At 41.9% G+C, this 25,847-nt stretch overlaps 1 protein-coding gene across 2 annotated transcripts in view; it reads left to right on the forward strand.

Annotated features, from left to right (window-relative positions):
* Positions 1 to 25,847, forward strand: part of LOC124214489 (lachesin) — a 147,790-nt gene that overhangs the window by 117,716 nt on the left and 4,227 nt on the right. For both annotated transcript variants that reach the window (XM_046616790.2, XM_046616791.2), the window contains exons 3-10: positions 5,901 to 6,004; positions 6,427 to 6,634; positions 7,256 to 7,411; positions 19,463 to 19,591; positions 22,536 to 22,673; positions 23,213 to 23,362; positions 24,525 to 24,593; positions 25,037 to 25,105. In XM_046616790.2, the coding sequence (XP_046472746.1) occupies positions 5,901 to 6,004; positions 6,427 to 6,634; positions 7,256 to 7,411; positions 19,463 to 19,591; positions 22,536 to 22,673; positions 23,213 to 23,362; positions 24,525 to 24,593; positions 25,037 to 25,105 (1,023 nt within the window). The remainder of the gene's footprint in view (positions 1 to 5,900; positions 6,005 to 6,426; positions 6,635 to 7,255; positions 7,412 to 19,462; positions 19,592 to 22,535; positions 22,674 to 23,212; positions 23,363 to 24,524; positions 24,594 to 25,036; positions 25,106 to 25,847) is intronic.

Here is a 25,847-nt window from a genome sequence, read left to right on the forward strand (position 1 = left end):
CGCACAATGTCGATCCATCAATCAAAGTATCTGTTCGTAATGGTGGGGCACCTCTAGCAGTACGGACAAGAGATGTGGAATATCCAGCCAGCCATTCGGCTCCTCGCTATAATATTCCGGCGAATTGTTCTATGCTGCAAACAGCCCGCAGGTGGGTTATAAGATTGAATTAGTAAAAGGCGCAATTGTTTCATGGTTCCTTTTACGGTCCGCTTTAATAGTGGTCATTTTTTTTCTCTTATTATTTCATGCAAAACTTTTCCGCTTCGCGGTCCTCTACTCCTCGTTGCTTTAATTGGTTCTTTTGTTTTACAAAATTAGTTACCACGAATGAATATTATTCGTTAAATGTACTGGCAATCTTTTGTCTCCTCTGCATCAGCTGGTAACTTGGGGGCCAATTATAATCACGCGCAGACCTTTAGTCACCGTTTCTTCCGAGTTAATTTCTTTAAAACTTGCCCAATAATCACGTCGAAAACGGGGGGTTGATACGAAAGGGAAAAGAAACCCATGACCTTGCTTGACGGGTATTTTCACGAGACGCGACACGTCGAGAATCTATAGAAACGAGAAGAGGACGAAAAGTTTGAATGGCTTGTTTTCATCGGGCTAAAAAGTAGTGGAAATAATTCAATGCAAGGCTACGGTTTTTTTTATACCAAATCATTTCCGCGACTATGTTCAACTACAAACGTACAGCACACCAGCCAAAGAAGTAGAAAGTATATAATAAACCTCCTCCCCCCCCCCCCCTCTAATATACTCGGCTTATTGCCGTTTAATTGCTTTGCGAGTTGGGCGTCGTTTGCGGGCGATATACGTACAAAACGAGTCGCAAGAAAGCTTTTGGGATAGTAGCAGGGGCAGCGGCAATAGTAACAACAATCATCGAGACAACGTGGAGCTTTTTTATCGTCATTTGTCTCGCGAGAAAGCCCGCGAATACTCGTTATATACTTAACATGTACATGTACAGGTACGGAATAATTAATGCGATGGGATATAGAAACCAGACAATTTCACTCAGCACGCACGCGATACGTCACGTGTTTGCTATTGTGCAGAAGTTATTAAACACGGTATATTTAACCCGGAGAATCGCTACGGCAGATTTGTCATTTGTCAGCGGGCGATCATCAGCCCGGTGAAAGAAACGCTGCAAGAATTACTCTTCGTTTCCTATTAAGGGAAGCGGCGAGGCGGCGCCGACGGTGGAAAATACGCAAGAGGGCGGACACTCTTCCGGCAATTGATATTCGGCGAGGAATCTCAAGCCTTTAATTTTCGGGACGTAAATTTCGGCAAATCGCCGGCTACCGACATTTTGCGTAACGCGCGATTTGACAACGTACCAGAAACACTTTTCGGCAAGCCGTTCTGTCGGTTCTCTTTCACGTGTTACAAAGCTGTTCCAACCCTTCCTTTGAAATCGCGTCCGAGAGACGTAGTTTGACATATATTTAAAACTTAAATACGGGTATGTATAATTAGTATTGTTTCACATTTACGTTGAATAGAAAATTCTTCGCGACTTGCGATTAATCGGTTAGAATTTTTCTCGCAGCCTATTTCGTAACGTCTGTATTATAATAGCTCTGCATACATATGCCCCACGAAATATGCTTTATCGTTTGTCATTTTGCCTATTTTAACAAGTTACCTGTAAAAGACGCACGGGTATAAATTCTACCCAAGAATTTGCATAAGTTTGAAAAATAGTGTTCCCTGAAAGTAATGGTTAAAGAAAAAGCCGCTCGTTTCCTCTGACTTTTTTACCCAAACCTCGCCTGCTCCATACATCATTCCGTCTCCCTTATTCAGAATCATTTCACCACTCTAGGTCGCATCTCGCATAAACGTCGATGCAAGGCCGAATACTGGTATAAAGCGAATGAATGACACGTGTCGAATAATCGTTCGATTGCTGCAAGGATCACCGCATACGTTTTCATACGTTTAAAAATGATAAAATTTAAACAAATTCCAATGTCGTTGGACTGGAATAAGAAATGGTCTTTCAAAATACAGTGATAATCAGGATCACTTGTCGGATAGCTACGGTATTAATTTGTCGAAAATATAATTTCTGCCGTCGAAGGGTGTGTTTCACATTGTATAAGTGCAAAGGAGATGTAATAAGCGGAATGGGTGAACTGACTTGGTTGGGTATGAACGTCTTGAGCACTGGCAGAGAGTGAGTTTTTTGCTCAAGGGAAAAATATGTGAGGAAATTTGGCGGTTGAAACGTAAATACCTTTTTTACTTTTCGCTTTTTTTCAAGGAGGGTCATAAAAACGTTGGCCCCTGGCGCCCCTCGTTCTCACTTACACTTTTCAAGGCTCTCACTTTCACTCTGCAGTGGCTCCGAGTCTTAAAGAATCGCGCGCTTTCCATTTCCCCGCACGCTGTTCGTAAACGCAGACAAGCTAAGCTTACGGAGAAATTACATTTTTCCAGTTGGTATGTATTCGTGGTATGCGTTAAAGAGTTCAATTTCATCCCTCGCAAATAAACGCGGCTCTAAAGAATAACGCGCGAATTAAAGCTTAGGCTCGCTATTCTCTTTCTTATAGATCCACTTTCATCGGTGACTTCGACAACAGTTCTTGCTAAATTGTGATAATAATAATAAAATTCATCACAGAGCATGCCAGACGAACATAATTATCCATAGTCGAATTTGCAGTTGAATTCACTATAAATTCTATTTTATATTCAATTCTGAACCGTATGTAAATAAAATTGATAATAAATGTGCAAAATTCTGTTCAACGCACTTTATATGCAACGTAATATTTATCCCAGCATCGCATCAAGCGTTTCGGGATTAGATTGGCAATATTACAGTCAATTTACACCAATGCTCCATTTAAGGCGAATCCATTGTCAGAAAGCTCCGGTGAATCATACGTAAACAGAAATTTTGCAGCGGAACAAAAAAGCGATCCGACCTTTGCGAATTCACTGGTTTCTTTTTTCGCCAAATTAGCGAACAGTTCGGGTTTTACGCGGTGTGTGCTTCGAGCTTACTGGTCCACGTAACCGGGTCTCGATAACTCAGAAAGCTCAGGACGGTATCTGACTGCTGGCGTCTCGATGATAAGACGGGGAAATCGATAGTTTGCGACAACCTCGAGCAGAACGAGCGCGATAAGGTTTCGGAAACGGTGCCAAGAGGCGGTAATTTCGAAGCGGAATGGCTGCGTGTCCTGTGTCGTCCCACTATCCCCTCGCCAACCCCGCTTTTTATGAATCCATGCGTTATTGAACACTCTTCTCAGTTGAAACTTTCAGATAACGTTCGTCACCGCGGTTGACTTTGGTTCAATACAAATGTTGCATTGAATAGTAAATTATAATAACGTTTATGAGTAGAAGGTTCGTTACTGCAGCATCTCTTCCTTCCCGATTCTCATTTCTATTGTTACGAAACACGGAAGAAGAAATCTAATCCAGCGCGTGTATGAAGATTTCGACTTTACGCCGAGCTTGGCGTTTTATACCTCGTTCATGACTCAGCCTTCGGACAGTCTTTTTCAGTTTTCATCCCCAGCTGCCGTGCCAATTGTGTGCGGCACATGTCATTTCAATGACGTCGTCGCTTTGACGTTGAACTAACGAGACGTACGTTTTTGAGTACAATTGAAAGCTTCCTGTTCTCTGTATAACGGATACGACGCCATGCGATTCTTCCCTAACGATGCTGCACGATTATATATCAATTTCACCCCGAAGTTGTCGGTATGATATTCACTGATTTACCGTATTTCAATTATTATTTCAAGCGAGAGGTTACGCGTATACTTGTTTAGGATAACAGGATCTCGATCGGCGCGTACCTAATATTTGTCTGCACACGCACAACTGCGTAATCTCGAGCAAACAAATGTACAAACTTTCCTTATGTCAAGTGATGTATTTCATCAAGTAATCAGAGAGTCAGTGAATTGAAATAACATTTTTCTTGTCAGTATTATTACGGTTCGAGTTCAGCTTAATATTCCGAAAGAGTTCGGTAATTAATTATTTGAAAAAGCACACAAGCGGTGCGAGTATTTTACGGAACCAACAATTGCTTAAGAATTAAAAATGTTTTCAAAAAGTATAACAACAGTTAACATTCGCGCAAATCAATCCGTGCTTAATTTATGAGCCACGTCAGCTATTATACAACGACAGGATTTTATCGAATACACACATGTGCCCTTGTAATAAATGAATTGTTACATTGTCGTTGGAAGTTAAATTTTCCGTAATTTACGAAAGGCTCAAGCATAACAACATTTACAGCTCGTATTTCATGGTAGCTGCAGGACGCGCCGCTCGAATCCTTCCTTAATTACACCACCGGCATAAGCATGCCGAGTAATACGTCGTATCGCCACGAAGTAGAGAGTGCGGGGCAATTTGCATTCGGTATTTGTGTTCGCGTGAGTGTATCCGCAGGCAGAGACTGCTGCAGTAGGCGTTCTTTATTGGGTGAATATTCAGGAGGGATAGCTACGAGAAAGTGAAATATTTTCTGTTATACCTTTCCGTTTGCCATTACGTACCCTTCCCATTCTCCCTCCGTTCCTCCCGGCGAGCGGAGAACCACGCGGGGAAAAATATTCCGACAATAGCTGAACGGAATGTAGGTGTATACTCCGCATCCACGTTGCGTTGCCGGCGCTCTTCGGTAACAGATTGAAATATTGGCTAGTAATTTGGAAGAGCATCCGGATCTCTTCATTTTTCATTCATGCACAAACTAGTATTGCAAGCTGACGTAAAGTTATATTGCCGTTCAGGCTGCAGCGATTGAAATATCGGTTTGAAATTGATTAGTATTGGATCCCCAAGCCGAGCACAGAGAACGTTGGATATGCTGACGAGGATGGGAATAATGACACGCTGATTAATTGCTGAAAAACTTCATGCCTGGAATGCCAGATGACGCGTTCGAAGAAAGTCGGTAAGCGCTTTTGCAATAATTTGAAACAGTCGAGTGTGTAATTAAAATTTGTCAACCCTACGGTTTTGTCCGAAACGATTTACAGCAAAATGCAACGGGAGCTACTGGAGTTGGATATTTCAAATCGAAAGTGACTATTTGATTGTGGAAAAAAATGTGAAAGACATGAAGTTTCATGGAAAAAATTCCAGTTAGGTATCAACAGCATGATTCTGCCACGGCTTTCAATGCCGGTACATTGTTCGCGCATTTTTTTATGTCTCATAATTAATTTTTTTCATACAAGTAAATTATCGAAATTTCTCGAGTCTGGAGTAAATATTGTTGAAGCCGAAATCATTCATGGTAATTGTCAATTCAGCCAGTCTCAGCAACAGCTTTTGAGTAATCGTTTATTTCAGCAACTTTTATATTTGTGTAAAATTCAATTCGACACATTTTAACCAGATTGTACATGTGATTTAGATGAGTAGTTTAAAGGCGTTTTGATAAATAACAATACGGCTTACACGCGTACACGACGGGGAATGTTTATCCTTGTTTTCCTGACGCCGCGTCGATCAAAGAGAAACGTACTTCTCTCGAGTGTGAAATGATTCGTTCGAATACTTCCGGTGAATCGATTTCGCCCAAAATCGATACGGTTCCTTTACTCCTTAATGTGTGTACCGAGTTGAAAGCCCGATGTCAACGCGATATATTCTCGAAATACCACCTATACTAAATATTTATCGTCACAGAAAGCTAGACGCGGTGATGGCCGATGCCGTTTCACGTGTGAACGACGTTCCTGCGTGCTACGGATAACGATCCACTCCAATATTAATATTCTTTCTTTTACTCCTTTTTTTTTTTATTTCTCTCGCGCTTCTTCCCCGACAGCATTTAGGCACATATGTCACATGATCGTCTAACACGTCGCGTGAATTTTCTCTGTTTGCAGAAGTCCAGTTTCCAAGATTCGCTGAGCCAATACCCAATGTGACCGTAACAATTGGACGCGATGCTTTGCTCCCTTGCGTTGTCGACAATTTACGCAACTACAAGGTAAATCCACACCCAATATACACATGTGTATGCAGCATTACTTTTAAAGGACACAAGACACGTTATTTTCTACTGAAAAACGAGACACTGACTTTTTCGACCGTGTAAAATACGATAGCGTTCCAAAAAAACCCTTTATATCCAGCATCGTTGATACTGCAGTAATACCGGAAGTTGAATGAAGCAGTTTGAAATTGTTCGGAATATCGTTCATTTTTCGAATGGTTATTTTTACAGGTTGAACAAACTTTTTGACTGTCGATGTTTTCCTACAAATTTCAAAAAATAATATGTAACAGCAGCGTGCAAACCGATAGTTATTCCATTCGCCGCGGCTACTGCATCACACGAATGCAGCAGAACTGTCGGAATAGGAATGAATCCTGCAGGCGTATAACGTTTCGTCAATTCGTTTGTTGCAGGTGGCGTGGGTCAGGGTCGATACGCAGACAATTTTGTCGATCCATCACAATGTGATAACGCAGAATTCACGGATTTCACTGTCGTACAACGACCACAGATCCTGGTACTTACAGATAAAAAATGTCCAAGAAGTTGACCGAGGCTGGTACATGTGTCAAGTGAATACGGACCCGATGCGAAGTCGTCAAGGCTACCTTCAGGTGGTGGGTAAGTTGATTTCCGCATAAATTTCACGTCCCACCGAGAGACGAGAGAGGTTTCCGCGAGGTAAGGGAGGGCTGAGGATAATAATGAAAAGAGGTAGAATAAGAAGAAGAAGAAAATGAGAAAAACACAAAACCGAGAAAACTCTTTCGAGTCCCTGTCTGTGTCGCGCTTAGATTCTTCCCCGCTTTCTTCTTACACGATAAGCATTTTTGATTCCCCCCTGCCGCCGCATCATCTTACGCCCGACCGACTGCCAATCGGTGATGTCAAGTGTCGAATTTGAATAAAGCACAAAAGAGAAATATCAAGTATATACATACATTTGCCTCTACTCTATATACTATATACATTATACACACGCATACATTTATCCATATATATATATATATCTATATATATGCCAGATGCGTGTATGGTACGGTGGGAGATTCCGCTCTGTCAGAGATGGAAAGAAAACAGCAGACGAAATCAACGAGAGAGAGTACATGTAAAAAAAAATCTTTTTGTAGCAGGTAAAAAAATAAAGAAATAAACAAGTCCTTTTCATATACTATCAAAGCGCCGCCTCCCCTCCTCCCCCCCGCCCCTCTTTCTTATTCCTTTCCTCTTTTCTCATTGCAGTACCGCCATCGATCGTCGATAAGGAGACCAGCACGGATATGGTCGTTCGCGAAGCTTCGAACGTCACTTTGAACTGCAAAGCGGTCGGCTATCCCGAACCCTATGTTATGTGGAGACGCGAAGATGGCGAAGACATCAATTACAACGGTGAAACAGGTAATTTTTTCAACAACAAAATGACAATAACGGCGTATATACGTTACAACTTTCCGTAGTGACTTTTGCAATATTCAACTTGAGAACGGTTATTGCTTTTCTATTACAGTTATGTTAAAGCTGATAAAACGGATGTGTATGTATACGAGTGGGTTTGTCAGGAGTAATTTTTCAAATATTCATTCACAGCCATCTTGTTCTCGGTTCGAATGTTACACTCGCATATGCAGCTTATCATTAATTTATAATATCAGATTACACCCGTGACGGATAGTAAATGTTACGTATTACCAATACCGACTGATTGAAATCGGTTCTATTGACCCGTCACGCGTCAGCTTGATGATATTTAATGTATTAGAATTGAAATCGACGTTTCGATCACTTGAATCTACTGTGTTGTGAAACTACGCTGATGTACAGATTGGGGTGGAAGTTCCATCATACTTATATCGATGCTCAAATTTATCTGGGCATCGGTATTTGTTGGATCGATTGTCCATTAATACGCACCGCGACCATGTGTTCTGATCTCTCTCTATACTAACGTTTCACAGGCTATTGAGAACTTGGGTCAGATTAAACAGACTACAATTTACCTACGGCTAGATTAGCTTGGTGATATAATTCCAGAGGGAACGTTGGCGAACATGAAGCTACATTCCTCGTTTTTCCATTTTTAATCGTTACTTTATTCGCATTCTGCATGCTTTTTTGTGTTCTATTTCTTTCTTTTTCTATATAAACGGTCAATCGCTTGACTTCAACGTCAAACGGCCAACGCGAGATAGGTTTTACCTACCGTGCACGTACATGTATCACATACAAATGATTTATTCGTTCGACATTTCATTTCTCTCCGATACGTACGTATAAAACCGATCACGCTCCGTCGACGAATTTCTTCCATTTTCCACGTCGATGAAATCCAGGCTGTTCAATAAAATTTCACTCAGAATTAACAATTCAGCAACAGAGTCCTTACCTTGTCATTTCGCATTGCATTTTCTCGCAAAAATTCAGCTCAAATTAGCGACACTGAGTTCAAAAGGCACACCGCAAGTTTCCAGGACGTTTTAACCCACAGAAAAACGAGACGGGCGTCAGAAATGTCCAACGTGAATGAAAAAGTTCAAAGAATAACGATATTGTTTTGGAAAACTGATTTTCCGGTGTGGATTTCTAAATAACCCTTGTAAATTTACTGAGAGTAATTTCTATACATGTGGTTATTGTACAGTTCTCAAATATTTCCATTCTTCACCATGACCGAAAAATAACGTCATGGCTCAAAAATGTAGATGCGTTTTGTAGCTGTAACCAGGAAATCCAGTAAGGAACTCAATTTTTTTTCTTCTTATTTATGTTCACTTGTATTATCTTTTTCTATAACTATTGCAATAATTTGACGTTTGTACAGCGATAGATTGATCTTGAAACCCAATCACCAAACTGAAGAAAGGCAGTGAAAGACAGTAAAAAAACTAGAGAATGTAGTAATAAAAACTTTATAAATCACATTGAATATAGCTACTCGTACCACATTTCCTTGCGAAACTGAAAATATTTAAACCGTTTCTATTGTAACGATATATATTTTGGCAAAATTGTCCTGTAAATATGAGACATAAAATTTTTATTACCACTAGCGGGAATCAGATGCAGAGTTAAAAATTTCTCCAGCTCCGGGTTTAACAGCCGGAATTAATAACGAATAGAAATTTCCAACTCTTAAGCACCGTGTGTAAGAATGTACGTAGCTGATGAATTTTCACATTTTGGATTCTTTTGCTTCCGATGGGAAGCCACGCAAGACGGGCAAAGCCGTCTAATAAATGATATGCGGATGTGCATATCATTAAATGCGAGAGGACAATTGTTGAAAGATACAAATTCGAATTAATAACGTTGAAAAAAGTTCTTCCTTTTCAACCAAGCTACCACACACGTGCCGTTTACTTTAAATCAGCACCATCTTGCAACTGAATTTACCCGCAGATGTTATTTTTCAATTAACCGGGCACGCGTGACCACACATTTGTTATCACGCGATCGCATTTCGTTAAAATTCACCCCAGCGTTCGCGGCGGGCGGCCGGTGTTCTGCAATTTGGGAATTGTCGTTTCAATATCACCCACGACCTCGCCAGGCATGTCGGAATTAATTACGAGGTTACGCACAGCGATTAGATCATCTTGTTGGTTCAATATCCCCGGGCACCGGGAAATCTGATCCTTGTTCAAAATGTTCAAGTTTAATTAAACAACCACTTCACCGCTGATCAACCGCTAAGCTTGAAAAAAAATTATCTCAACCGAAGTACATTTGGTAAAGGCAATAGCTTAAGGTTTGTCCAGAAATCCGAATTTACATTTTTGCCAACCGCCGATATCGCAATCATTTATTGTTTAAAAATTCATCCAAACGAATTTCAATTGTTTTTTCCCACTGAAATAATTACCAGAAACTTGTAGTTCGTTCACGTGTTTTGCATTTGAATTTTATGTTTAACGACTGTCGTTATTGCTCATGTTTTACCTCGAAAGAAAATACTTCTGATTCTCAACTACATGCAAACTTGTGCGGAAGTAAACTACGCGATAGTTTATTAATGATGGTTTTAGTATTCATTCCGTTTCCTGTCCCCCGTAGTTGCAGCATTTCTGAACGACTGAGATGTACCTGCAGGGTATAATAAAGTATAAAGTTCTGTTCGGTATTGGTAAATAATGTATGCATAAGTAGATATTCACTTGACTCGTCTGAGTTTTGCTCGACTCAACAACTCCGGAATTTTTGACGCTTGACAAATATGTACACGGAATATACATGTAAAGCTTGGAGCTGTTTGCCAGGGTTATTACACTCCGCGCGTACGAATCGATAGAAATTTCTTGCTTCATCGATATCTGAATATGTAGAATTCTGGTACGAGGCTTCCTTTTTGCTCGGTCAACAGGTTGTGATCGAACCAAGGGACGTGAATATTCCATGCCCCACGCACCTTTGCCATTTCCAAGATATTTTTATTTTCGGTGTAAAAAGCGAAACTTCACTTTTGGGAAAAATAACGTATCGAGGATGAAGGCGAGGTCTGTCTCAATTCCATTCGCGTAATAAAATGTGTTATTCCTTCGTGTTCGTGTATATTTCGTACCACCGCAAAAAAAAAAAACAGCTGTCCAAACTGCGCCTAATTTCCCGAAAGCGCGACATTTCCACCGTATTCGCATCGCCCAAGAACATAGCGCGATCAATTAATTATAAATAAATATAGAAGTATTAATTATCCGCGAAGCTTTTTTCCTGCTTCAATCACCGGCATTCGCGGGTACGCCGTGATTTATTAATTGCATTAGCTGCGAGATAAACAGGAAAACGTTCCACCGCTCTTTTCCTACTTCCTGTCGTTGATAGCGATACTCATAAATTATTGGTGTGCCAAATCGAGTCTGTACGATCGTTAATGGTTTTCCTGCGGTGTACGCCGCAGCTAATGGTTAAATGCAGACCAAATAGCGTGGATTCGTTTTATATAAAATTCACCATTTCCGCCGTGTAACTAACAATTTTCGGCTGCGCACCTCTAATTTTGATAAAATCCAGCCCTATAGCTCCGAGTCGTTGGAGAGTGGCGTTGAATTCATCCAATTGGTGATTTTCCTTTCTAGATTATCATTTTTATCCTTTTCTTTTCTGACTTTTGAAATGTTTTAGACCAATACTTTACCGTGAATTTGATACAATTATGACGTTTGTCAAATAATAAATTTATCGACATTTCGGAGAAACTCTCATGCCGATAATTTGCCTTTTATGGTAATTTTTTTAATTTCTTCGAAATCCTTTAACCATAACAGACATAATTTTCTGCCAAAATTTATTCTCCAAGGTCGGTACAAGAACAATTTTTCCTAATAAATGAATCTATTTGTAGGTCTTGAAATTGAATTACACCGAACGGTTTTAGCGCTTTATCCTCGTTCTACCGACTCTGCAAGTAGCTGTCGCTCACCTCAGGAGTGAACAGAGCGCTGATTGCCAACGAGATAATATGAATGAATTTTAAATTTGTCTCACTTTGGCCAGCGAATGAGTGCAGCGATGTGCCTGTGAGCGTAGCTCGCTAAACGGCAATTTGCACCCCCTCCGAGGCGAGGCTGAATAATTAAACACCGTTCTCTCAAAAATATCAACTCTGTACACACACAGCCTACAACCCGTTGCCTGTTGCCAGACACGCAGATTCGCTACATGACAAAGAGAAAAATGATAATCATTTAGCACGTGTAGAAAACGTCGGAATGTGCTTCCGTTCTGGGACTATATATCACAAAAATTGTTTCCTACACTCTTCGCAAATCACCATAAATCATTACACGTGAATAATTCATTGGCGGTTCTTTTTTCGATCTGAAACATTCGCTCGAGCGATACGGTTTCATTGGGAAGATGAAAAGATTCTCCGCGAGAAGAATATTGCGATGCAGTGTAAACGAAAATCGTTGTAAATTGAAAGCTAATGAAAATAAGAAAGTGACGTTTTCTCGGTAACGACGAGGGATCGAATGGACCGAAAAGGGTAACGAAGCGATCGGGAAACTCCCGAGGGGCATTAGAATTTTTATCTTTCGCCAATAGGCGTTGACGCGACAGGCACACATATCCCGATTAGCATAATTAGGGGAAAAAGCGAGGCGTCGCGTCGGGTTTCCGGCGCACGGCGTCGCTTCGCCGGTTCCGCGGATTCGGCACGGCCGGATATCACAGAATTCACGGTTGGATGTGGTTGGAACGGCTCGCTGCATGGTTCTGCTAACTGATGTGTTGGCCTCTGGGGCCCGAGGGGCGGCTAACGCCATTACTTCCTGCCTGATAGCCTCCAGACACCCCAGCGGCCGGCCTGCTCCTCGAGTCCCGACAACCCTTTCTCGGGAGAACGGATTCGCCGATTCACGCGCGCACTCGTTCGCGGCGAGCGCAAACCCCGCCAAGAATAACCGAGTAAAAGGAAAATACCTACCGGGAGGCCGGGTTGCCAGAAAGGGGGTGAAGGGGGAGCAAATCGAGTTTGGCGAAACTATCGCGAGGTCTGGAGCCAGGGTGCTGGGTATGTATCTACGTGTGTACGGAGAGGAAGAACTTCACCGCGACGTACGGAGGATATAGCTTCTGCAAATATAGAAGAAAGCAATTGTTCTATTTTCTCTAAACACAACGGACTGTGCAGGGCCCCCTAACACAAACATAACAAGTTTCCAAATACCCAGCTTCGTTTGTTTTCACCCTAGATCTTGTCTTCCGGTGCTCGCCGGAAGCCTACAACACGCGCGTGTACGTACACGCATACCGTATACATATAATATGCACGTATATGTATACATATAACTCCGGCTGTTTGCACTAGGAACAAGTGCTGGTAAGTCATCGCAGCAGGTGTTGCGGTGGCACAAGGAACAGCCCCGCTGCAGCTTCTTAATCGCAATGCAAGTCTGTAATTCTCCTTGGTCGGTTGGGGGGGGATCGCGTGATTTGTCGGTGGAGTAATTAAATAATTGGATAAATGGGAGAAAGGGAGGTTGGGATTGTCTCGGACGAGTATATCTGGGAACAGAAGGCTCGGTCCGAGTGGCATTGTTCCCCGCTAGACAATGGATTATCCGTGGAAACACGTTATACACAGTTACAGAGATTCTAACCACGACTGAACAGCGAAGAGATCCGAGATCGCAAAATGACACCATTGTTACCTGCTAGACTCTTAAACCGCCCGAATCCCACTAATTTCTTTTGTCGACAAAGATAGCGAGACATCTCGCCAAAGTCTTTCGTTCAACGCTGTTACTTGAATTGGATAGTCGAAAACGGATTTCCTCGACGTTTCTTTCCTACTTACCAATCCACCGTTTGCGACTCAATTTGTACCGTTCTACGTTCGTTCCGCGGGCAGTTTGCCGCGGTCTAGCTAACGCGTGGCGCCTAGAAATTACAGACAAATTAAGAGTTATCGGTTGGACGAAAAGGGTCGAAAGGTCGAAAGAATGTTCAGCATTTTCAAGAGAACAATCGATATACTTTAGAACCGTAAACCATTTCCCAGGGCTGACGGACCGCTCCTTTCACATCTCCGAGGGGCCGTCCGCATACTTCACAGTCTGAAATATCAGGATTTATTGACTGCGTTAGTCTTTGCACCTTCAACGAAGTTTCGATTCTTCGTCATTTGTATGTAGCTTCGTCGAGGCGATTCGATTACGAGATAATGAACGACGAAAGAATTCCTGAGCAGGTGATTGATCGTGAACGAGCTTACGAAAAATCGCAGGTCTGCATGTACACTTCTGACGGGTAAAGAAAAGGGAGAGGAAATCATCGCAGTTTTATGGTGACTCGAATTTGATGATCGTTTTTGAAACGAACCGCCGAGGAAAGTTTACTTCTCGGTTGTCCTAAGACCTCCTGAATACTTAGAGGATCAAGCTTTGGGGATTCGATAGTAAACTTTCCGATTCTCGAGCCGTTTTGCCGTTGGCAGGATGAAACATTGGCGAATAAATTTTTTATGCGACAGTCTGGATTTTCGACATCCTTTCGCAAAGCATATACGAGAGTAATTACCGATTCAGGGCACGATACAGGCGACTTTTTGAAAATTAATGCCGTTCGGCGCAAATACCGTCTCGTACTACACAACGTGGCTGGATGTGAAGCGTGCAGCACGCACGTGCTTGGGTAATGGTATCAAATATTCATAACACAATTGACCACTTAGGCTGTAGACAAAATCAGGGTATCTCAAGTATCGTGCTCGTTGATGCATTCACGCGCAACCGTCTATAGGTCGCGTGTATATATTTCTCTTACGATTTACAATCGATCAACGTGGATAATTTCGCACTTCATGCGCTCAAAAATTAACTACAGGTATAACTGATATAATTGAAATTGACTCAAACGAAAAATTACGTTTGCATACCAGTGACGAAGGTTTACAGAGTAGGAATCGCAGTGCCATTTTGAATTTGCAGTCGAAGCTTCGTGCCTGTATAAAATGTCAATTGATAAAGGTTCCAGCTGTTCAGCTGGAATTTTCATCGATAAAATTTATCATCGATTTCATTTCAATGATTGGGTTCATCACTGCATGTCGAAACAGGAAACCAGTCTACCGTATAACACTAAAATATCCACGCTATCAAGTTCATATAGGATTAAATAGTAAATATATTCAACGGACGTTCTTTACGCCTCGATCGACTAATCAGATTTCACATAATCGGATTGAAATTAATCTCAATTTAATTTCATATCCCACGTAACACAATAATGCAACATTCCTGGTGATTTCAATTCGCTATAAATCAGTTGGAAGTTTGCTGTAGGTGGTTGAAAATTTATACGTGGCTGGGTGCTCAGTTTTCGGTTGAAAATAAAACGATTCATGTTTCATTTTGAAGAACAAATATCATACCAAGACGGAATATTGTATACGTCGAATGATTATTTATCTCGCGATGTTTGTTAGTATGCAAAATAATCGCCACAGCAAATCGACACGAGATTGCCTAGTGGCAAAAAACATATCGGAAAACGTTGAAAGAAGTGCTGTTTTTGCCGTTATCGTTGTTGTAGATCTCGCTGTGACCTAAATAGGGTCTAATTTATTCGATTCTCCCGGTTCTATTACGCAAGGCTCAGATGCGGACGCACTGCGCACGTGTTTCATGCAGGTATACGTATGGGCATTAGATACAGAAGGCGCTCAACCGAGGTATTGTAAATTTTCAGGGAAATTGCCGATAGCTATGGCATTCAAGCGTATTTCGCTAAGACGTGAAATATTTCACATACTCACTTCTAAATTGTATTTCGCGCACGAATGCGCCGATTTGTTTATGCGTACCGCGATGTTTCTGGAGAAATACAACTTATTCCTGTTTCATTTCAACGATAAAATTCGCGTGTATTAGTACACACGCATGTGTTTCTCACTCGGCTCTCAGAGCTATTGGATTCGTCATTTTTGTTGCTTCGAATGAAGATTCAATCGAGATGATTTTCTCAAACACTTGAGCAATTGTAAGTTATGCAATTTCGTACCCTCACACACCGTCACAGGTAATCATTATCCTCTGTAAAATTATTACGAGCATCACTTGAACCGGGAGGGTAATTGCTAATATGACTAAGCTCCCGTAAAGTTCAATTACGAAAGACCCTCTGGAAAAACGTTGCCTGCCCGGCTGATCTCGCATGACGCCAGCAAGACCGTGAATATATTATATAATGTGTAAAATATCGAGCAAGCTACAAATTGAAATATGCGTATAACTTGTCTCAGCTTTTAATCGCCGGCTGACTATTTTCTGAAAGGCGTGTAAAAATTTAAGAGGAAATGAAAACCGCTATAATGTAAAACTTGCAGGTAACAACACTCCGATATCTTTGGCAATGTAATTATATTTATGCCGTTGATTCAGTGATTCGAAAAATTATACGCTGTTTTCTTTTTTGAATTAACTCAACGGGAAGGATGTTATAAATAGGTCATAAGATCTCAATTTATGGGAATGGCAGTATCGAGTCGGAGACGATGTATCGATCAGATGCTCACTCGATTTACAATTTGTTTTTCTTGCAGTTCTGTTATATTTTTTTGAACTTTCGATTGAATTTCGCAGAATTTACTTCTGCAATTTTAAGAGAGAAAACATTGTTCTGTAAATTATAACTACTTTCTTCGCCGTTTTAGATGAAGTAAAGCGATCTCGAAGGAGTGGGCGTTTCTGGTACAAGAAACCGACTGGTTAGACGTCACATCATTTTCCTCGGTTTAATTAAATACAACTCTAATTCCTATAGTACCAACTTACAGCACGCCATTAGCAAAATTGTGTTCCGCAACTCCATTGTCGAACACGATGTACAATTCTCACACCTGGATTTCCACTGGGAATGAGAATTTTCCAAAATTCGTACCCCACGGTCATCGCGACAACGGTCAGGTTTGTTTGGTATTTGAAGAATGAATGAACTATTTATCTTCACCGCGCGTTTTTCACTCCGAGCCGTTGCGCACCACGCGTGTGTTTGCGCGTTGAAACGAATTACACGTAATTTTGGCGGCAGCCCGATTTGTCACCCGTTACACGTTCACACTTTATACAAAGTGGAAAATCGTGAATTGCAACGCGGACGCCTCGGGCAAGGATCGCAGCCACGCGTATCAACTCCTATTTTTCCTGCAGGCTGCTCCTGTCGCGGTTCACATCCCGAGAGACTCCTTGATTGAAATCTCATGAGTTCACTGCATACGAAAGCTCGAGGTATACACGCGTTTACCTTTGTTCACGTAAAACAACGCGTGATACACACGGTGGCACGGCAATCTTCCACTGCCTCGCCGTTCTTTGATCATTCCTGCAGTCTAGGTTCCTGCATTATACGCGAGCATCCTACGTATTTCTGAAGGGAGCTAGGCGATGTACGTCATAGTCCTCCCTGAATAGTTTCGACATCAAATCCCCAGAAGCCCGTGAGCCGTTTGCGTTTGCCGTTGCATCCCGTTTCAAAATGCAAACGGCGGTCAAAAATTTTCATAGGTCCGTTATTGTAATACGTACGTAACTGCAATCACATCGATCAAGTATTTCCACGCGGCTTAGAATTAATTGACTCGCAATCACATCGGATTTAAAATCCACGTTAATATAACTATTCGCGAAATGACACATTTTTCGAATTAACAAATCTGTGAAAAATCTTCAGCAAAACTGGATATACAATCGTTCGATCTGCGAGAAATCTCGAGTAAAAGGTACCCGACGTCGTGTACGTACATTCGTAAAAAGGGGCTGAAGAAATAACGACGTCCACGACGATCGAGTCAACGCTTCGATTCGACCAATTGACGAATGTCAAGAAATGTTCCACGTCAACTCTCGATCATTATTCAGCCCTTCCGCGAAGTGATTGTCGTCCCGGCGCCGCTGACGTTTTGAGAGTTACTTTGCGGCGCGAGCTATATAGATCCATCGAATACGTTCCCTCATATTTTTGTAGGGATGGCACGTCGCGGGGTCGGTAGACATCACTTCTGCCAAAAAGCACCGCGCTTTCCTGACATAATGCTTCGCGATTTTTTCTATAGAGCTCTTTCAAAGATCAAGTGATGTCTATAGCTCCCGTCGTGCAACACGTGAAAATATGAAAGAGCAAATTTCTCACGCCCAGCCCGCGCCTTCGGGCTCTAGACACCCGCTGCGTCAAATATAACCATTCGTAATGCTGATCAACGATACGTTGCGATAAGTCGCAGTTGGTCGAATTTTTTTCACCCACGTACTGTAATGCAAAATGAGGCGAAAAAATACGCAATCCCGAATAATGAACCGGACGCGAACTTAACGAATCAAACGTGCAAGCTACTAAAATTCCATTAATTCTTTAACACTGTGTTTGAACGTTAAACTCCATTCAAGATGTTACAGGCGAATGCTGTAGACACTTTATATTTTCTCGCACGCAATGATTAATACGATCGGGATCAATTAGTGACCACACAATTTATACGAGATTGTGACCCACCCTCCTTAAACCACTTTAGTACATGTAACACTTCGGGCTACTCACTCTGAGCAACTTCCGGGCGATAATTAAAGATAATATATACGTATATACGTACACCTATTATATGTAGACCGCGTGGTGACGACAGACCTGCTTGATACTCTTGTCCTGGACACGCGACCTGAAGGACCGACTGTAAGTTTAGCTAATGAACGTAAACACCTCGGACTCCCGCTCGTGGTTAATTCCAATTACGGCGTGTGTGGCCTTCATTAGCCATGCATTCTTTCTCCACACTCAAATGAATTAAACGCAGGACTAGTTGTTCTATATTTGCACTTTAAGAAAGTTTCAAGTTTGACGCGACTTGTATACGCGCGGCAAAAGGATTCCGCAGTAGGACTTGGAATCGTACGTAGTCGGGATGAAGTTTTTTTTTTGACAGTGGAAATAGCCGTGGCTCAAAGCGAAACACGGTGGCTAATAAATCTTGGCTTCTACTTCTGACAGCGATTATTTTTCCCTGGAGCAACGTTTCTTTTGCCCGAATAGGCATGACTTTTTTTACCCAGGGATATACGGGCTGAATAGAACCCGAGGCAATGCTTCGAAAAATGCTTAGTATTTTAAGAATGTGAAAAAAGTATCGTGAAAAGTACGTATTACAAGGTGGGATGGATCTATATTTATTCACAGAGCCAAAAAACAAGGTAACGCCATTCCTTTCCGTTGATTAAACACGCACGCCCATGCACGTATTTCGTTTCGGCACTGACGTTGTAGGTGAAAAACAAAGTTAGACTACGGCCTTTGCATCTGCAATGAAGTGGATTGGAAGCTAAGTGATTGATCGTTTCAACTATAACACGTATCGATCAAGTACAAATAGATTGTCCGATCTCGTATGACTGCGGGCCAACAAGTTCAATCAACCAAAGAGTGTTGACGGGATCACGTCTCCACAGCTTTACGAATCTTCGAAACAGTCACGAATATTGCCGACTTCCATTTACGCTACGATGCACTCGTCACTCGATGAGTAGCGAATAATAATGACGGCGTGTTTGTAACCCGTTCGCTTCAAAATGAAAATATTAACTCAAAATGCCTTTATTTGAGTAAAGAAACATTTTTTAAACGATTTTGAGATGTTTCGGACATGTTTTAGAAATTAAGTTTTTTTTTCGTCAAAATTTCCGTTTCTCTCGGAATGTGAGAATAATTCTACAAAATAAATGACAACAATAGATTTGGCAAAAAATTTCACCTCCATTTCATGCACTTGACAATTTATTTAATATGCAGTATGTTTAGAGAAAATCGTAACAAACGAAAATCAAGATTATACGCTTTAGAGTGAAAAAAAGCAAATGGGTTAGATGTGTGTATAAATAAAAGGCTGAACGATCGCGAAGCACGAGGATGACGGAAAGATGATTCGGAAGATCTATGGTTCGAATAACGGTCAACTTTATGTTTCAGTGAACGTAGTCGACGGTGAAGTCCTCCACATCGTCAAGATTAGCCGACTGCACATGGGTGCCTACCTCTGCATCGCTTCTAACGGAGTCCCACCCTCGATCAGTAAGAGAATCGTTCTCCGGGTTCAATGTAAGTGGCTTTGAACATTTCAAGAGTCGTATTGTTGACTAATCCCGAGATTCATCCCTCAAACGAAGTTGCAAGTTGACAAGACTTGTGTATTTCTTTTTTTCCTTTCTACCATTTTTCATCTCCATCGCTTCAGGGGTGAAAAAATATCCTTGATATATAATACGTGGGATTGGGCAAGACGAACCCTTTTCAGTTCGGGAGAGTATATCGGGGCGGGAAAAAGTTTTTGGCGAAAGTAAAATACCGGGTGGCTAGATGGTTTTCAAGTTTCATTAGGGATTAGAAGCAGTGCAAACGTAGCAGAAATTCGGGATCTAGGTCGATTCCCCGCGATATATTATCCCTCTGTCATAACTCAACCCTTGAACCCTCTCAGGGTAGGATCGAGTCAAGACAGCGCTCTCCCCTCGGAGGGCGATAAGGGGGGAACGGGATAGACGGTGTTCGGTATCTTCAGGAATATAAAATAAAGTGTAACATCGCCGAGGCGCTTGCGCTAAGGCTAGGCTGGAGACACGCTGAAAGCTCGCCATTATCCGGGCGCCTCGGAGGGAAGTGGACAGGCTGAAAGCCTGGACCTCGCTTCACGTCCCGCCTGTACGTGTTTGGTGCTCTAACGCTGGTTGATATGTCACCAACGCCTTTCCCGCGAATCGAGACAACAGAGTCGGGACGGGATGCACTCGAGTTACAACCGTTTGTTTCACTCTCGAGTTACAGTCGCCTCGCTACGTTTACCTCGCACCTCTCGCTAACTGTAACGCGATAATAATCAGGGGGAATTTCTCTTTGAGGTAGGGAACAAGGTTCAACGTTTGTGTCGCGCGCTTGTACATGTGCGTCTGTCTTCTTTGTGTGCCCAGCTTGATAATCTAGACGGTCGTTGTTGGGCCTTTGATACAACCGTGCACACTCACGCTCTGAACTTCCAGCTTACACGTGTCAAGTCGTAGGATGAACGGCACCCCAAATGGCAAATGAGTGATTGGTACCTGCTCCGCGAACTCTCGAGTGATTAGGAATTTCTCGCCCGGACTAACGAGCTTTGAACACCGTTCAAAATGACTACCCTTTACAGACGCTTACCAAAAACGGAGGAAGTTGACCAATTCACCCTGAGCTTTCGCTTATTCCCTTCGGTACTTTGGAATGCTGGCCACTATAATCACGAAGCTCCGTTGCGTCGGACGCGTGCAAGCATTAATTATATTACTACTTTCACTCTCGATATCAAGCGGTCGCTTACAAGTGGACAGATTTAATTATCCAATTTCTTGATGAAAAGTTTAAGTACGCATTCCACAAACACAACAGTAGAAGAGTGATTGAACAATTCAAACTTACCGAAACTGATGGCATAATCCAAGGTTGAAGCGTCGCTGCAGATTCACGCCTAACCGAGACACAAAACGAAAACAAGTTCACAGGACGCAACGTCTAGCCCGACACCGTCAATACTTGAAACGCTAATTTCACTAGGGTTGAATTCGCCCTTATAACAGTTGAATAATGGCTATTCTTATCGGACGGAGCGTACACGTCTCTGCGAATCGCCACGTCGCGTCTGATACTAAAGGATCTCGAAGTTGAAACGTATCGCGATCGAACTTTGGTTTTGTTTTGGCGAGAAAGTTAGGCCTTCAGCAGCGGTCCCCGATCACATTGTATCGATGCAAAATTGTACGTATACGGTAATCTGTTTACCTCCGAATGTTGTCGAAAACTTCCGAGCTTAGACGATGTTAATGAGCAGGAACGCGCTGAAGCCGCCGAGCCTCGCAGGTATGATCAATCTCAAACGCGAGTATATACCTGTATATATACGTCTAGTACACCATCCGTTAATTAATAATCCTCGTGTGGCACGAAGAAAATAACTTAGGTAGCATAATGATAGCGAATTTGTTCACAATTGGTTACCAGACGACGAAGGTAGCGGACTTATATACATATAACGGTTTAATTAAAATTGATCCGGTAAGCGGTTCACGAGCGGATAATCTTCATTCCCTCGGACGTTGATGAGATTTTCGGCATGGCAATAAGCCTGATTGGTGGAATATACTTTTGTAAAGTATTATCTTTGGTAAACGTTGCCGGTCGCTGGCATATCGGTTTGATTCGCGTTATTTTCTTCCATCATCAATGATATTCGTGTTCTCATAGAATACACGAGTACGAACTTCCATTAGATTTAATGCAACCCACGAAAAAAATCTTCTAGAAGAAAGGGGTCGTGTCGTCCATTCGTCCGTCATTCGCGTCATTCAAACGTCAATCAGGTTACTGTATCGACTCGTTTTGGTTAACTGACGAATCCGGTTATTGTACAACCGCAATATCGATCCATGCAGTTCGCAAATCTGGAAATTTTGGGATAAATGGTACTTAGACCGGACATTGGTCAGATATAACGGGCGAGTGCATCGCGACCGCGCAGGAATCGGATTATCAGTTTAATTTAATCCCAGTTAAGTCTGGTGTGTAAGGGTTTGATTAGTCGAAGCGAAAGTTAGAACAAGGTGGACAAGGCGAATACGCGTAGTATACGCGCAACAACTCTCGAGGGGATGTGTGCGAGGGTGTATTTTAGATTCCACGAACAAGGAAACGAGCGATTTGCCAGCCTCGAGGAGGTGAGCACGTTTCCGCCGTATTCAGCGAGCGGGTATTTTCTCCTCGGGGCTTGCGAAAAGGGGGCTATTGAAAAATTCAGACCCCTCTCGCCCCCCGTTAACGGAAAATGCGGCAAAGTAAAACATGAAGTGTATTATTGTATGTTACATCCGTCCGAATACACATATGTATGAACGTATACGTAGGTGTGTATAATAATGGCGAGAAGTTTGTTTCGAGGATTTATTATCCTCGTACATTATAGGCATGTACCCATCGGTACATACGTGTATACAATGTTTGTCTGTATGTTTTCTGATCACAGTCCCGCCGATGTTGTCGATACCGAATCAGCTCGAAGGCGCGTATATTGGGCAGGATGTTACCCTGGAATGTCTCACCGAGGCCTACCCGACCTCGATCAACTATTGGACGACGGAACGTGGCGACATGATTGTCTCTGGTAATACGGGAATTTTATTGCTCAGGTGTTACGTCCGAGATTTAACGTTAGATGTGGGGGATAATTATTACCGGGGTGGAAAAGGAAGACGGAGAACGGAAGTCTGAAAAAATGAGCAAAAAACCAAAGAGTATAATGTGACGGAGCGAAATGAATAACGAAGTGTCGCCGAGTATACCCGGACTGAATGAATTTTTTGCTCACGTCAGCGAATAGAGATTCATTATTTTGCGAAGTTCATTCAAACGGGTAAATTCATCCCGTGTACATGTGTATAATGTGTACCTGCAGCCCTGAACGCGTGAAAAGTTTTACCTCGAGTTAAGCCGTCGGAACAAGAGCCTTTTTAAAAAGTGCAGTACAAATGTGATTTTATGGTAGTAATATACCGGGAACTTTTATAAAACTTGCAGCAGGAATTGCTTGCAGTCGCGTTGATTAATGCTGAACCCATTCGCGAAACTCAGTTTGTGAATTCCATTCTAGCCGAAGCTCCGCCGTCCTTTCTTCTATTGGCCTAGATAACCTTCTTGTTTCAGGTGACAAACACGAGGCTGTCTCGTCGGACAGCGGTTACAACAAGTACATGATGCTGAAGATAAGGAACGTCAATCCGAAGGACTTTGGATCGTATAAATGCGTGGCGAAAAATTCATTGGGAGAAACGGACGGCGTGATTAAACTGGACGGTTAGTCAATTCGCACGATTCGTCAGGAGAATAACATTTTACTTTTCTCGTTATTTCTTTCTTATCACACTGCCGCACCAGCAATCGGATGTGAATGTAACACGAAATCTAATCGCGTCGATCGACCGCCCGCGGTAATGAACCACCGTACCCGTGCAATCTTGACCCTTGGAATTAGCCGAGATCGATCAAACCTCGAGGTCAAGCATCGTTTTCGTTCGCCCTCAAATCTAAATGACGGGTAAATTGAAGCGATGTGTATTTATTTCAGCCTGGAGTCTTTCTCATTCGCCAAGAATATACATTCAGAACATTGCTATTGATAACAGAATGAATTTCGGCTCAGATTAATTTCTGATTTGAAAATTGGACCTGTTCTAGTTACGGTTGCTTCAACAATCATGACTCAGGCTATTATTGACTTTTAGGTTTTCACTGAACTTCGTTACGAGAAGAGAATATTTTGCGATACGTAGTTTGAGTTGTATTATAATTTACAACTCTACACGCAATCCGTTGGAATATGTCAATTTACATGAATTATATCGTTATTTGAATTTTTTTTTTTCAAACAGAACAGCTGGAATCAGATTCGATCTTTGTCACGTAAATTATTTATAACGTTTGGTAGATTTACGAGTTTGTCGATACATATTTTTTTTCATTCTCTCTTACATAAAATACCATAAGTGTTGTCATAACTCAAATATATCACATACAAACATATCGTGAAACGAAGATCAAACTGCGGGTTAAAGCAAGAAAGCATGGAACACGTTATCTTATACGAAATGGAGAATGATGCAAGCGGTTAACTGACGAATCGTTACGATAAAGTTTCTCCGCTTGGTAAACGGTACCCTATCGTTCAAGTCGTCGTCTGACTCCGTTCCAACTTCCTCTACAATTTCTCAGATTTCCTCATTCGAATTTATTGGAAATCTCACAAAGACGCATCTCAGATACATGTAATTCTTCTTTTGCTAAAAAATACGTATTTATACACGCAATTTTCCTACCATTTAATTTTTTTTCCTGCAATAATCGCTGGCTTTTAAAATCCATGCGAGGCCTGAGTCGGTAGAATTGCTTACACGCGGCTCCGAATTTACGGGTAAAAAGTAATAACAGCGAAACGGTACGATGGGATCGTTTGTTACAGAGATTCCAGCCCCCTCCACCACGACAACGCAAGTTTCCCCTCACGTGACGTCATCAATAAAAAAAAACGGTAATTTTTCTGTCCTAACCACGGTGTTTCACGTCCGTATTCCTGTATATATAACATTTATACATGTATTTCACATATACACGTTCATATAACTTGTTCCGTACAATAAATCTTCTGCTACGTCAGTCTTAATGTATCCGTTATGTTCTGCAAGAAACATTGGATAATTCTCGTTAACGTCTCACGGTGGTAGCTTCGTGCACGTTATTAAATAAAGTGAATTCAATGTTCATTCACGTACGGTTTTCCACCCAAGTACATGTATATATTATACGTAATATTTCACAAATTCGCTGCAACAACCCCAGCTATGAAATTTAATCCTTAATTTCTGTGTGTAATTAACGTTGACGAAAATTCGCTTCAGCACGATGACCTGCATGAAAAGTTTTTGTCTCTTTCCCTCGAACATAATTTACACTGAGACTGTGGCGTGTTTGCAGGGAGAAATGGAAATAAAAACTCACGTCAACGGCCTATCGACTACGCGGTAGAAGAATGGAGAGAATCAGGTTGGTTCATTTAATTAAACCATTCACAACAGCTCGAAATTTGCACAATACCGCTGATTACAGGTATTTACTCACACATCGCAGCTTATCATAAAAAATATCCTTCATTACCCACTCGAGTGTTATTTTTAAAAAACATTTTATTTTGAGTACGCACCGTCAACAAATTGCTCACCTCGCTTTATCAGGATTGATTGAGTGTTAGTCGCGCAGGGCTTTACGCCTGGCATACGTGATTCCATGATGAATTCACAGTGCCATGCCAGATGTAAAACCTTGCCAAAACGCAGAATCAGGTTACGGTGTGAGCATTCAGTCAGTGAATGTGCTGCCAAAAAATGCTTCGCGTGAGTTATTTTTAGCTTGAAATAAGGAGAATATCATTCGCCCAACAAAAGTCGTACACGCGCATCCTAGATTTGACCGTTCCGCCCTTCGATTTTCCAAGCCATGCACAAACAATCGGTCTTAACGACAGTACCTGCGTACAACGAGTGAGTGTATTTCACGAGGATAGAAAAGCGAGGTAGAAATAGCCCAGGAGACGTATCGGTGATAAATTGAAGGAAGCGCAATACGTGGATTAAGGACTATTAGCGCCGGCGTGAGGATGACTTTGAATTCACGGAATTCCGGCAACGTTCTTCCGTTCGCTTTTATCCCCGGCAGAATAAAGCAGAGAGATATGCTTGTGATGTAATTTGAATACTCAAGCCGGATGAAAGAATTTCATATAAATACG

The sequence above is a fragment of the Neodiprion pinetum genome, chromosome 3 (assembly GCF_021155775.2).
Source record: "Neodiprion pinetum isolate iyNeoPine1 chromosome 3, iyNeoPine1.2, whole genome shotgun sequence".
NCBI lineage: Eukaryota > Metazoa > Arthropoda > Insecta > Hymenoptera > Diprionidae > Neodiprion > Neodiprion pinetum.